Source organism: Pantherophis guttatus, chromosome 16 (assembly GCF_059756535.1).
Source record: "Pantherophis guttatus breed Tessera chromosome 16, ASM5975653v1, whole genome shotgun sequence".
NCBI classification, from domain to species: domain Eukaryota; kingdom Metazoa; phylum Chordata; class Lepidosauria; order Squamata; family Colubridae; genus Pantherophis; species Pantherophis guttatus.
The window spans coordinates 15,091,133-15,105,814 of NC_142078.1; the positions used below are offsets into that span (position 1 = coordinate 15,091,133).

Sequence of the window (14,682 nt, forward strand, 5' to 3'; positions counted from 1 at the left end):
ATCCCCATTCCCTCCCCACTCCTGGGGGAAGGACATTGCAACATCTCCATTCTCACCCCATTCTGGGGCCAGCCAGAGGTGGAATTTGCCGGTTCTCCGAACTACTCAAAATTTCCGCTACCGGTTCTGCAGAACCTGTCAGAACCTGCTGGATTTCACCCCTGCTTTAGAGGCCATCAAACTCAGGCCATCCATTTCCACAGCTATTTCAGCCAATCATCCCCTTGGGCAAAAGAGAGGGTGGACTACAAGACCCCCGAGCTCCATTCCCGCCCTGTGATTCCACGTTCCCCCAAATTTACCAGCGTCCCCCACAAGCTTTCACTTACAGAACTGAAGAGTTCGGTGGTCAGTCCCAGGTAATTGTGCAAAGCCAGGAAAGTGACTCTCTGCAGCCTCACCATGATAATCTAGAGAGATAGGAAGCAGAAATGATGGTTTGTATGCTTTTCCGTCAGTTTTCTTGCTCTTCTCTCGTTTTGGAGAGGCACTGCGTGAGTCCGGGGCCTTGTGAATCAGCCCGGCCTCACCTGCACGACTCTGACGAGAGTCTCGGGGTATTTCTGGAAGACGTCTTGAAATGCGTTGGCTGGGAGACGCAGAATGGTGGACTGCATCGCGGCTCGAGCAGAAACGGTTTTATACGGAGCAGGATGACCCTAGGAGGGAGAAGAGGCCCGACATGTTTTTGTCACACAGGTAAGTCTTCGACTTACAAACATCCGTTTGGTGACCGAAGTTAAGACGACACTGAAAAAAAACGGGACTTGTAACCGATCCTCGCACTTATGGCTGTTGCAGCATCCACGTGATCAAAATTCGGACACTTGGCAATTTTGGCACCGATGAGGGCAAAACCAGATCTAGCTAATTCCCGCGCAAACCCACGTAATTAAAATATAGGATTCTCCCTCCCCCTATTAGAGCAGGTCACATTGCCAATTGAGTCTCTTTTGTATTGTTATGAGAAAAAGTCTTTGGCTCTGGCAACCACCTGCTGAAGTGTCCTTGGCTCTCGCCGTTCATCTTCTTGATGTCTGGAGCGCACATTCCATCTCACCCTTCCCTCCCTCCTGGTTCACTGGCAAGCGGTTCGAACGCGACAGGAGCATTACTCATTTAACAACTTGCTTGCTGAACAACAATCAACAGGGAAGCCAGATTCACTTAACAACCGTGTTACCCGTTTAAAAGCTGCATTGATTCATTTAACAACTGTGGCAAGAAAGGTCATAATAGGGCATGTGACTAACTGAACAAACCGCCTTGCTTAATACTGGAAACGTCGGCCTTAAGTTATGGTCATAGGTCAAGGACTACCTTATAACCACTACTCCAATTCCAGTCACCTGGCTTTCCTGCAGCGGCCAAACCACAGATTTATTTCTACAGCCGCTAAAATGAACAGGTTTTCTTCTCCAATGGGAGAAGAGAGATGGAAGGAATTAATGGGTAAATCCCTCAATTCAGGCTGGTGATTCAGTATTTTTAGAAGCACGGACTGAAGCTTTGAGTCTCGGGGTGGGGGAAAAGGAGAGGGGAAACATAACGGGACAAATTGAAAGTTTGCCTGCGTTATTTATGGCAGAGATTTTTCCATAATTGAAGGTGAAGGTGAGCAGGAGGTGTTTTTAATCCTGCAGAAAGAGGGTTATTGTTTTCATCCTTGAGCTGACATCTCGCCTGCCCAGAAGAAATGATTCCTTATTGTGTTGCGGCTGGGCTGATGTATTGTGCTAATCACGGCTTACACGATCAAATTTATCCAATTTATTACAATTGGCTGGGTTTCCTCATTAAGGCAAAGCCGTAAACATGACGGACAGGCGACAATAGCTCGCGCGGCGTGTCCAAAATAGAACCAAACAAAACAAATAGCTGGTTTGGTCTGGTGGTTAAATCACCAGGCTAGAAAAGGGGAGACGGTGAGTTCCAGACCTGCCTAAGTTATTGAAATGGGTGACTTTGAGTCAATCCCCAGGAGACTGGGAGTTCTAGTTTTTCTTTAGGCATGGAAGATTTGGGTGACTTTGGGCCAATCCCCAGGAGACTGGGAGTTCTAGTCCTGTCTTAGGCATGAAAGTCAGCTGGGTGACTTTGCGTCAATCACCAGGAGACTGGGAGTTCTAGTCCTGACTTCGGCATGAAAGACTGGACGACCTTGGGCCAATCACCAGGAGCCTGGGAGTTCTAATCCTGCTTTAGGCATGAAAGCCAGCTGGGTGACCTTGGGCCAATCACCAGGAGCCTGGGAGTTCTAGTCCTGCCTTAAAACATGGAAGACTTGGGTGACCTTGGGCCAATCACCAGGAGCCTGGGAGTTCTAGTCCTGCCTTAAAACATGGAAGACTTGGGTGACCTTGGGCCAATCACCAGGAGCCTGGGAGTTCTAGTCCTGCCTTAAAACATGGAAGACTTGGGTGACCTTGGGCCAATCACCAGGAGACTGGGAGTTCTAGTCCTGCCTTAGGCTTTGGGCAAAGATAAAGGGAAAAATATGTATGCAGTTCGCTCCCCTGGATTGAAACATTTAAATTCCACCATACCAGATCTTGCATGGTTCAGCTGTGAATATTTTCTGTTCTTTCCTTTTGTCAGGACACACGCAACCTTCCATCCGAAACCCGAAACCCGCCCCGACTCTGAACATCTTCCCAGTCCAAAAAAAAAAAAAAAAGTCGCTCCCGCCACATATTTGTTCTTCCCAGCCCTGGGAAAAATACAAATCCCCCACTGGTTTCTGGGCAGCTTAATTGCTTTATCCCCAACCGGGTGATCAATTCTTAATTACAGGAGATAAAAAAGATAATGGAGTAAGCGTTGGCTGGACATGAGCTGGCAAGTCTTGAATACGAGCCCTGGCAGGGGGAAAAGAAAAAGGACGCCGCAGGGTTTTTGAAGATTCTGGAAGGCTTTTCGAACTCAGACCCACCGGGTTGCTGGAGCAATCAAGTTTTGGGAACACTCGCCTCCGGAGAGTGCTAAAAATGACTGTTATGCTAAGAGAAACGTGCAACGAAGAATAAAGTTACACTCAGGTGGTAGACCTCGACTTACGACCTCAACTGAACCCAACGTTTCTGCTGCTAAGCGAGACCGTTGTTAAGTGAGTGCTTGCCCCGTTTTGCGACCTTTCTTGCCACCGTCGTTAAATGAATCCCGGCAGTTCAGTTGCTGAGTGAATCTGGCTTCCCCATCAACTTCGCTCGTCAGGAGACCCCCGGGACAATGCGGCGGTCATAAATGCGAGTCGGTTGCCAAGCGTCTGAATTTTGATCCGTGATCATGGGGACGTAACGGTCGTTAAGTGTGAAAAATGCTCATAAATCGCTTTTTTTTCTCCCCCCCCATGCCGTTGTAACTTTGAACGTCGCTAAATGCAATAAGTGGAGGACTACCCGTAGCGCGTCGATATTTGGCTCCTCCGTTTTTCTCCTCCAGAAACCGAAGCGAGAATTGATCTCAGGGTTCCTAGCCCTTGAAGGGATGTTTTTGAAGCTCTCAATTTGCCATGGCAAACGCAGGAACCGAATTCGTTGCAATCGCCATCGGGTTAACCCTGATTGGACACACCCCCTTCCCGGAAGCCCTGCCCACTTATTCAAATCAAACCAAAGGGACAGAGCACCACTCGGAAAGCCAAATGGGTCGCGGGCCTCACCGTGATGACGTCCAGAATGCTGAGAAGGCTGTGCACGCTATCTCCGGCCAAGACTTCCTTCACCACCATCTCTGTGCCATCCTGGGGGAAAGTCGAACAAAGAAAAAGACACTGTGTGCTTGAAGCCAAGGCAGAGACAACCCCCTCATTGCAACCCTGAGCTCCTGATGTTCCCTTCCAAACATCTGTCCTTCCGATCTCCTCGCGGAACGCTCCTTACGCTCTCCTGGATGCAGACTTCCAACTTCCCGTCCTGCACGACGTAGATGCTGTTGTCCAGCTGTCCAGGCCGGAAGATATATTCCCCTTCGTGCAGCTGCACAAAAACCATGTGCTTGCACAGCTCCAGGAAAAGGGGCTTCTCAAAGTGACCGAGGACCCTGGGGAAAACAGATCAAGGGGTTTTTTTTGGGGGGGGGGAGAGAAGAATTTGCAAAACCAAGCAGAGCCCGAGACAAGAGGCTGAACCGTCTTCCTGTTCTGACCTAGGCTCCCTTAACAAGCAGGAGGCAGGAATCGGTCCCGGCAAAACCTCTTTTATTTACACGACTGTGAATTACGGTCATTCACAAGTCAGCAAGGCTTGTCCAAACAGTTTTTCAAAGGAATATTTCTCAACACACCTTGTTATCTCGTTTGGCAAAGCTGCCACGTAACTGGTTTCCCACCGCAGTACAAGGCCAAATTTGGCACAGAGTCTCTCAGAGTCACGGAACGAACAAATTGTTTCCTGCAAAAGCCCACTTCCCGTTCGCTCCTCTTTTGTTTCCTATGAGAGGGGCCAATCACCTCCAAGGTGTGGCTTTACTCCCGAGTCGACCCTGCTTTCTGAGTTGTGCTTGTCTTCTGGCAGCTCTGCGCATGTGCACAATGGGAACAGGCTCCAGCTGTTCCTCTGCCTCCCTATCTCCCTCTCTGCCTCCGACGCAGAGCCCTCATCCAAGCTCTCTCCAGCCCTCAGGACTGGCCCAAGTTCCTCCCCAACCTCCTCACTGTCTGTTGTGGTCCGCCACCCAGTCTGCGGAGCTGGCAGCGGAGTCGGACAGTGAGGAGGCTGGGGAGGAACATGGGCCAGTCCTGGGGGCTGGGGAAAGCTTGGATGAGGGCTCTGCGTCGGAGGCAGAGATGGGGCCAGGGCCATCTGGGAGTGATGCACGGACTCCGGAGCCCCCAGATTCGGACAGCAGAGAGGCAGAGGAACAGGAGGAGCCTAGTGCATGCATTGCGCAGAGCTGCCAGAAGGTAAGAGTAGCTAAAGCAAAAGGGATGACTCGGGAGTAAGGCCAGGAGATGATTGGCCCCTCCCATAAGTCTTAAAAGAGAAACAAAGGCACTTGGGCCTTTTGCAGGAAAGCAACATTGCTAACTCTGTTTCCAGTCGGCATCTCTTGTTTGTTTCTGAACTTCATGGGGCTTTGCCAAGTAAGGCCTTTGGCAGGATGTCAAAGAAAATAAAGGTTGGTGATTATCCCGAAGGACTTCTTCTGAAGTAGTTGTTTTGCAACTAATTGGGAATTCCACCGTGTCAGGCAAGCTGACGAGTCAACGAACTTACCGGACATTTTTAAGCATGTAAAGAACTTCAGAAGGCAGGTGGGAGCTCTTGACGTCAAATTCCGTTAAATCGGCTTCCAGCAGGGAGGGAGGTGGGTCCTTGGGCTGCAGGATGGGAGATTCCTTCTTGAAGCGCAGAATCCTGCAAGGGTGACCAAAAGAACCATTTACTGCTACTTCCTTGGTCCTGGGAAGGATCCAGCTCCTTCTTATCTGTAGGTTTAATGCTCCTCACCAGGGAAATATTAATCAATGTTTATCTATAGCCAGGATTTGGGGCAAAGCGAATAACCTTCATATTTCAGTCCCTGGGGATCATCACATAATCATGATTAACTTCATTGTGGTTTAGTCTAGTATTTTGGTGGAATAGAGTCAGGGTTCCCAGGAGGGAGAAAGAAAGAGAGGGATATTTTTTCTGAAAAGCAAGAGACGGTTTAGATTATTTTGGACTGGAAGGCCTCCAAGGTCCCTTCTAACTCTCTTAAGTCTGTATTTTATGGAGGAAATTATGTAGAGTTTATCCAAAATGCTCAAAATTGCCCTTGGAACCTTACCTCTTTGCCAAGGACAGCACCTTGGCCCTTTTCCGCATCCGCTGACGAGGCATCGCGTTGCCGACCAGCGAGTTTGGTAGAGTGACCACCTGCAAGGAAGAACGTTGCATCGTGACGAAAAGCATTCAGGAAAAATGCACCAGGCCTTAGGTTTGCTGAGGGAGCGACGACCTTGTGACCGTTAACACAACCGCCCCAACTGCACTAACAAAGATGCTGCACACAATTGCAGGGAACAAAGCCTACGTAAAGCCTACGTAAATTCTAAAGACCAATAGAAGGGTGGAAATCGCTTGCAAAGGTCTTACTGAGCTTTGAAATTCGTCTGCAAAGGGAGCAGACCCAGAACTACAATTCTAGTAATTCTCAACTTATAGTCAGTCACCTATTGAATAAATAGAAGAATGGAAGGGAAGGGAAGGGAAGGAAAGGGAAGGGAAGGGAAGGGAAGGGAAGGGAAGGGAAGGAAAGGAAAGGAAAGGGAAGGGAAGGGAAGGGAAGGGAAGGGAAGGGAAGGGAAGGGAAGGGAAGGGAAGGGAAGAGAAGAGAGAAGAGAGTAGAGAGAAGAGAAGAGAGTAGAAGAGAAGAGAAAACAGAGTAGAGTAGAATAAAGTAGAAGAGAGAATAGAAGAGAGAAGAGAAAAGAGAAGAGGAGAGGAGAAGAGGAGAGGAGAGGAGAGGAGAGGAGAGGAGAGGAGAGGAGAGGAGAGAAGAGAAGAGAAGAGAAGAGAACACACGAATTCAATCGTTGAATTACATTTCTTTATTGCAGTGTAATATCATCCTTAGTCCATTAACCAATTAAGGGAGAGGGAGTTAATTAATCAGTTAATTAAAGCAAGGGGAAGACGCCGTTCCTTCCCTTGGCTACTTTTCCTTCCGTCAAATCCGAGTTCCGGGGACCTCAAGGAAATCTCAAGAATGTATAGGGAGATCCACCTGTTTCCAAGGATTTGTGGACATGGTACAGGTAGTCCTCGACTTACAACCGTTTGTTTAGTGACCATTCGGAGCTATGACATCAAGGACCCCACAGTTCTCCTCCTCCTCTTCCTCCTCTCACACCCCACTCCCTTCTGACACTGATGATGCCACCTAGTAAGGTCATGAAACGTCTCCAAGAAAAGCACCAAGCTCAAGAGAGCACCAAGGACCGCGCAGTTTAATATCGAAGCCCAGGAGAGTTTGCGGCAATCACGGATTCAACCACTGAGGGTCACGTCTGAACTCAACCTAACCTCACCGCTGAGCTCGGCTCGACTCGAACCCTTAACCCTTACCTTCCGCATGATCTTACGGCCATAGAACATCACTTTGTCCCTCTTGCGAAATCTGTACTGGGGCACGTGTGCCTGAGATTGTTCTGAAAAGCAAAAGAAGAGCCATCATCACCGGGAGGTCCACTTTCCCAAAGTCTACAGACAGTCTAATTCGCAGTGGCATCAAATATACAGAAAGGGAAGCGTAGGTTAATTTAGCTGACCTAGGCTTCTCATTTGGGTGGATTTTATTGGTTCGTTGATATCCTGCCTTTGTTATTTTTTTACAAATGACTTAAGGCGGCGAGTGTTATACAAACACACCTTTCTCCTCCTATTTTCCCCACAACTACCCTGTGAGGGGGGACTGGCTCAAGGTCACCCAGACTGCTTTCCTGCCTAAGGCGGGACTAGAACTCACCATCTCCTGGTGAGTAATCACCCAGTTGGGTTTTATGCCTAAGGCGGGACTAGAACTCACCGTCTCCTGGTGATTGGCCCAAAGTCACCCAGCCAGCTTTCCTGCCTAAAGCAGGACTAGAACTCACCATCTCCTGGTGATTGGCCCAAAGTCACCCAGTTGGGTTTTACGCCTAAGACGGGACTAGAACTCACCGTCTCCTGGTGATCGGCCCAAAGTCAACCAGTTGGGTTTTACGCCTAAGGTGGGACTAGAACTCACAGTCTCCTGGTGATTGGCCCAAAGTCACCCAGTTGGGTTTTATGCCTAAGGCATGACTAGAACTCACCGTCTCCTGGTGATTGGCCCAAGGTCACCCAGCCGGTTTTCATGCCGAAGGCGGGACTAGAACTCACTGTCTCCTGGTGATTGGCCCAAAGTCACCCAGCCAGCTTTCATGCCTAAGGCGGGACTAGAACTCACGGCCTCCTACTTTCTAGACTGGTGTCCTAACCACTAGACTAAACTGGCTCTCGATTCTTGGAGACCCGTTTCTGATGCGTTATTATGAGCCGTTTATTATTTCCAACAGGCTGAGAAATCTGGTCTCTTAACCCTCCCAGTGCACCGTTCCCCTCTGTTACCCACATACGACGGGTTTGTGCTAAGCGGTCAGACTTACTCGATTCCTTCACCTTCTTGTACACAAAATACACCACGATCCCAATCAGCGACAAGGCCACCGCTGCGCCAATGGCTATCCCGGTTAACTGCAGACAGAAGTGAAAAGACAGTTCATCTTCAACCATAGGAAAACATGGAGTGTCTTTGACGCTCTCCGAGCTCCGTTGTTTTCTCCTGGACGTTTCACGACCCAACGAGGTCACATCATCAGCGCATGGCATGGCATGGCATGGCTTGGTGGGCGTGGCATGGCATGGCTTGGTGGGCGTGGCAGGGAAAGGATCCCGTAAAATCTCCATTCCTACCCCACTCCAGGGGAAGGATACTGCCAGCCAGAGATGGTATTTACTGATTCTCCGAACTACTTAAAAATTACCGGAGAACCGGTAGTAAAAATCTGAGTGGCCCCATCCCCATCTATTCTCTGCCTCCCAAGTTACAGCTGATCGGGAGGAAATGGGGATTTTGCAGTAACCTTCCCCTGGATTGGGAACGGAATGGAGATTTTACAGTATCTTTCCCCTGCCATGCCCACCAAGCCACACCCACCAAGCCATGCCACGACCACCAAGCCACACCCACAGAACCGGTAGTAAAAAAAATTTGAAACCCACCACTGCTAGGGAGGTTTGCTAAGTGACCGGTCGTAAATCGAGGAGTACCTGTGTTGGGTTAGTAGTTTAATAAACTCCTAATCTGGAGCAACCAAGAATCAATGCTGCAGATTTGGGAGAAAAAATGAGCATCTCTATTGCTTCCAAACAGCAAAAAAATAAAATAAAATAAATCTTATAAATTCATCATCACCCCAGTGCCCAGCTTACAACAGAGGCTCTTCTCTCTTCTTATGCAGTTTTGGAGGCCACACTATCCTCTTTTACGTGTATTGAGACAATAGATTTAAAATTGAAATATTCACAATGACTAAATCGCTCTTTACATTCATGCATTCATAAATCACGTTTATACGTGATCTTATGCTGTTTTGGAGGCCACGGGACAAAGCCTTGGAGACTTTGTGACTACTCGCGAGTAACCAGAATGTGCAGATTCCTGGGCTGCATTAATAAACTGCCATTTCCAGGTCTGATTAGGACATGACTAATCAGACATCATCATCACTTCAACATTTATTACAGCCGTAATAATCCTCTAATTTTGGTTAGAAGGGAAGGAAACGCGGACAGGGAAATTGGGTGTGATGTAAAAACAGGTGTTCCTTGTCTCGTAATAAATAATTTCCTCTCGGTCTTTTAGTTCCATTGTTAACTTATCTGCTTCTGCACATTCTAGCACCTTTTTTTATGATCATTGTATTTGATGGAGCAAATCTGTTTCCAATTTTGTGCAAATGAAATTCTGGCGGCCGTAATTATGTGAAGTATAAGATAATAAATTTCTTTCCTAATCTTCTCTTTTATAATTCCCAATAAAAATAGTTTGGGTTTCATAGCAAGTTTTTCCCCCTGTCATTTCCTCTAACCATTTTTGGATTTTTAACCAATATGCCTTGGCTTTGGGACATGTCCACCACATGTGGAAATATGTCCCATGTTGATGATTGCATTTCCAGCAATTTGGTGCATTTTGGGGGGGATATCTTGGCCAATCTCGCCGGGGGTATCCAAAATTAATGTATAAATGTATAACCGTAAGAGAAGATATTAGAGAAGAAAGAAATAGTTACTGTGTAATAGATAGGTATAAATTGTAGTGAATATAGAACTTAGTAAGTAATATATAAAATGTACGTGTATATAGTTCGTTAAAAGAGAAAATAGATATTATCAAAGATGCCGGTATCAGAAAGCTGTAAAAATGTAACAAGGATGTTAAAAATGTAAATGTTGAATAAAAATTATTTTAAAAAAAACAAAACAAAACAGATATTCCTGCTTGGAGCAGACACGTCAATGAGAAGTCTTGTTTCAAACGTTCCCCAACATTTTTCCCAAACATTACCATAGTTGTCTGAATCCTCTCTTCTACAAATTGGAGAACTCGAGTTCGTAGGTCGGAGCTTGTTAAGAGGCTGACCTAAAGGATAAAAACACCAAAGGTATATAAACTACCGTACGTTGGAGAGGAACCAACATTTTCTCCCCAAAGACTTAGGGAAAACTTCGCACTTTTGAAAACTGACTGAAGCTCGGAAATGAAAACAACGGAACGATTCTTCTAAAGAGCATCCCTGATTTTTCCAGCCAATGATTTTAATCTCCGCTTCAAACTCCCTGCTGATGGTTTCCATCTTCGCAACGAGAGAAGAAAATCTCCTAAAGAGCTGTTTCTCTTTATAAATCATCAAGGTTTGGGGTTTGGTTGTTTTTTTTTTTTTCCTCCCAAGTGGAATTTGGACCGTTTCAAGTAAATTGTACCTGTTACACGATGGATCTGTGCCAAGATTGCCCTACGCGGAAGCAAGAGAGAAAAAAATCAGTCTTCAAACACGCAGCTCGGCCTCCTTTGAAAAATTCTGGCTCCTTTGTTTGAAAGACCCAAAAAGCATTTCAGAACCAAACCCAAAGGTTTGACAGCAGACAAATACACACCCTTAACTTTCAAGGGTGGTTTGTGTAAGGACTAAGAGCTGACTGGACAAGCAATGCCATCTAATGGTGGAGGACGAAAGAAAAATTACGCAATTAAGGTTCTGCTTTTAAGGTCCAAGCAGTTAAACAAACGGCACAAAATCAGCCATGCAAAACTCGATCTTTATTTCTGTTCACAAAGCGATACACAGGACAAGCGCATTATTTTCTCCAAAGAGAAGCTCAGAAAGCGACACACAGATGCACATTTCAGGTTTGCCGATTTGTAGGTTTAATGACACACACAGTCACCGTTCGGAGGCAATGATTCAATTTTAAACTGTCATCATTTCGTGGCTGACCAAGACTTTTACAATTCAAACAAGGGCGCTGGCCAGAAAGAGCTTCCCACGCTAACCAAACAACCAGAAGACAGGAGAAAGGAGAAAATAAAATACAGCTAATTAATTCTTCCATTTGCGACCACAATTGAGCCCAACGTCCGTGTTAAGTGAGTTTTGACGTTTTCGCCCTCCCCAGGCTCCAGGAAAGGCCCTGGAGCCTGGGGAGGGTGAAAAAACAGGCCTATTGGGCCCATCATGCCATCGCATGCCAAAAGCGGGGGGGAGCGTGGTGGGGTTGCGTGCGCATGCGCGGGGGGGCGGAACCCATTGCATTGGATGGGGGTTGGACTAGATGACCTCCAAGGTCCCTTCCAACTCTTTAAATCTGTAAATCTGTAGAAGCAGGGTAAAACAGGGGGAGAGGGATGCAAATAACCAGCAATTATATATCCTATTTCGGCTGAATTGTGGAGCATGAGAGAGGTTAGCAGGCAGCGTACAAAGAATTTGCAGGAAAAGTGGGCTTCGAATTAATGGAAATAAATTCAAAAGGAGACCAGTTACTCTGGAAGTTCAGCAAGGGATAAAGAACAAGAAGTAAGTATCCACCAAAAGAATATTGTAACAAAAATGCTTTTTGTTTTTTTCCTTCTTCCCCCCAGGATACAAGTTAAAATTTTGGCAAACAAGCAGGAATGCTTAGACACTACGTTTCTGTTTAAAAATACAGTATATATATATTTATTCCATGTGGAAACAAAGACATAATAAATAGGCAACCCAGAAGGAAAATTCATTTGGGAGGATTACCCAACAGTGGAAGAAACAGGAATGCTTTTCTTGCAAAGAATGAAGGGGTTGTACAGCTAGTCCTCGACTTACAACAGCTCGTTTAGTGACCAAAGTTACAGAGGCACTGAAAAAAGCGACTGGATTTTGATCACGTGACTGTCGTAGGCGTGGAAAATGGCCATTTTCCACACCTACGGCAGTCACGTGATCAAAATCCAGCCGCTTGGCAACTGGTTCCTATGTATGACGGTCGCGGGATCAATTCTGGTCGTAAGGACTACCGGTATTTTTTTTTCTTTTCCTCCATGACAAATAAATGCAATCAAATCACGCCAATCCGTACACACAATCATTAACAACACATCACTTTGTAGGAGGAGGGGGTGTTTTTTTAATCACAATCTCAAACTCATTGCAACACAACTTAAAAACTTTTTTTTTTAAACCGAACCACTAATAAAAAACCAACACAAATGTTAAAATACATGTGGAAAGAAAGCCGAGCACTAAAAATTCATAAGCAGAGGAAGTTAAATAGATTTAAAAGATTAGAATTAGGGAGAATATTGTTTTTGTATAACGTATTTGAAGGGATCGTCAGAGGTTAAGATTAGATCTTGAAAAAAGGATGATATTAGATAGGCTCAAGAACAATGTTACGACTATTAGAAGGATGTAGTAAATACTGATTCATTGAAAAATGAAGGAATATGCGCTGATATTAATATATATAACACTAGATTATGCTTGTTTGATTAATGTAGTAATTCTTTATTTGTATTAATATGGGTTTTGTAGCAAAATGAACGATACACAGATGCCACACTGTCCAGGCAATGATATTGATTTAATTAATTTAATTTAATGAAATTTATATGCCGCCCCTCTCCGAAGACTCAGGGCGGCTCACAATACATCTAAAAATCATTATAAAAAGACATTGAAAAATTAAAAAAACATTAAAAACATTAAAAACTCATTCACATGATATTGATGTGTGTTTAAAAATTAAAAAAAACTTTACCCCCCAAAAAAGAGGATGGGAATGTGTGAAGGGAGATTCTGACATTAACCATGTTTTTGTTGGAAGCAGGATTGAAAGATTCAACCCCGCATAACCAACAAGACTGAAATTGACACCACTCCGGCTGGGAATCTTAGGAGTTGTAGTCCCATCGTTTTCCCCATTTTATTGACCGTCCCGACAAACCATTACCACACACAACTTCAAAGGAGCAAGCCACCATTAAACCACCAATAAAGGTGAAGGCAAAAGTTAATGCAAGCGTTAGAATACAAGTGGGGGGGGGAGAAGAGCCCAAATCTGAAATAATTCATAATCAGAGAGAGATAAAAAGAGGACAGAAGGGGGAACATTAAACCAGGTTTGCTAGAACCAGGATTGATTTCACCCCAATGCCCCCTCCCCAGGTCCACCCTGCCTGGCATATCCCACAAGACTGAAATGACAGAATTAGAAAGGGACACTGGAGGTCATCTAGTCCAACCCCCCCCTGCTCATGCAGGAGACCCCCCCCCATCTATCCCATTCCGGGAAATCCACTCCAACCCAGGGCTGGGGATGCAGGGAGTTGTAGTCCCACCCTCCCCAACCCAGCCTTCCTGGAGGAGAGGACCCCGCTCTACACCCTCCTACTCTCCAGCTGGGGATGTTGGGAGTTGTAGTCCCCCCTTCCCCAACCCAGCTTTCCTGGTTGAGAGGACCCCCTTCTCCCCCCCCACTCCTCCCCAGCTGGGGCTGCTGGGACTTGTAGTCCCCCCTCCCCAACCCAGCCTTCCTGGCTGACAGGACCCCGCTCTATCCCCCCCTCTCCCCGGCTGGGGATGCTAGGAGTTGTAGTCCTCCCCTCCCCAACCCAGCCTTCCTGGAGGAGAGGACCCCACTCTACAGTCCCCCTACTCCCCAGCTGGAGATGCTGGGAGTTGTAGTCCCCCCTTTCCCAACCCAACCTTCCTGGCTGACAGGACCCACTCTCCCTGGCTGGGGCTGCTGGGACTTGTAGTCCCCCTTTTCCCAACCCAGCCTTCCTGGCTGACAGGACCCCCTTTCCCCCCCTCCTCCCCAGCTGGGGCTGCTGGGACTTGTAGTCCCCCCCTTTCCCAACCCAGCCTTCCTGGCTGACAAGACCCCCCTCTCCCCGGCTGGGGCTGCTGGAACTTGTAGTCCCCCCTTCCCCAACCCAGCTTTCCTGGCTGAGAGGACCCCCTTTCCCCCCCCTCCTCCCCAGCTGGGGCTGCTGGGACTTGTAGTCCCCCCTTTCCCAACCCAGCCTTCCTGGCTGACAAGACCCCCTCTACCCCCCACGGCTGGGGCTGCTGGGACTTGTAGTCCAGGCGTCCCAGGGGCTTGTGGGGAGCCAAGAGAGGCGGCCCTACCTGGGGGTCGGAGGGCGAGGCTCCCGCGTCCTCCATGGCCGGGACAGAGGGAGGGAGGACGGAGGGAAGGAGGGGGCGGCGGCGGCGGCGCTGCTAACGGCTGCCCGGCTGAGGGGTCATTCTTGGGCGGGGGGGGGCGGGGACTTCCCACCCACCCACACACGCCCCGCCCACCCGCGTCACTTCCGCCTGTCAGGGGTGCCCTGAGGGGGGGGCGGCTTTCAACCAGGTGGGGCCTCCCCGCCCGGGATGGGTGCGGTTAGTTCGCCCAAGGCTGGAGACACAGCAGCCGAGGAAACGTCAGGGCGGAGGAATGAGGCTCAGGGGAAAAAGGCCAGGAGTGGCTTTCATCCTAGGCAGCCACAGAGTCGCGAAGGGGCCCCGGAAGGTCATCTAGTCCAACCCCCTCTTCTTCCTCCCCCCCCCTCACGCAGGGATTCCAATTTCCTGTGGGGGGAGGGAGGGGGGAGGGAACTCCCATAATCCCCCCCCCCAGCCCGTCC

General features: G+C 47.8%; 1 protein-coding gene across 4 annotated transcripts in view; it reads right to left on the reverse strand.

Annotated features, from left to right (window-relative positions):
* PNPLA7 (patatin like domain 7, lysophospholipase) overlaps positions 1-14,463 on the reverse strand; it is a 72,824-nt gene extending 58,361 nt beyond the window's left edge. For 2 of the 4 annotated variants that reach the window (XM_087879956.1, XM_087879955.1), the window contains exons 1-11: positions 14,180-14,365; positions 10,494-10,525; positions 10,078-10,152; positions 8,114-8,201; positions 7,053-7,135; positions 5,773-5,861; positions 5,217-5,357; positions 3,882-4,041; positions 3,662-3,742; positions 531-659; positions 330-410 (exon numbers count right to left, since the gene is read on the reverse strand). In XM_087879956.1, coding sequence (XP_087736082.1) covers positions 330-410; positions 531-659; positions 3,662-3,742; positions 3,882-4,041; positions 5,217-5,357; positions 5,773-5,861; positions 7,053-7,135; positions 8,114-8,201; positions 10,078-10,080 — 855 coding nt within the window. In that variant the 5' untranslated portion in view covers positions 10,081-10,152; positions 10,494-10,525; positions 14,180-14,365. Of the gene's footprint in view, positions 1-329; positions 411-530; positions 660-3,661; positions 3,743-3,881; positions 4,042-5,216; positions 5,358-5,772; positions 5,862-7,052; positions 7,136-8,113; positions 8,202-10,077; positions 10,153-10,493; positions 10,526-14,179 lie in introns of all 4 variants that reach the window. The other 2 variants (XM_087879954.1, XM_060684605.2) reach the window with 2 other exon arrangements.
* Positions 14,464-14,682: the final 219 nt, after the last annotated feature.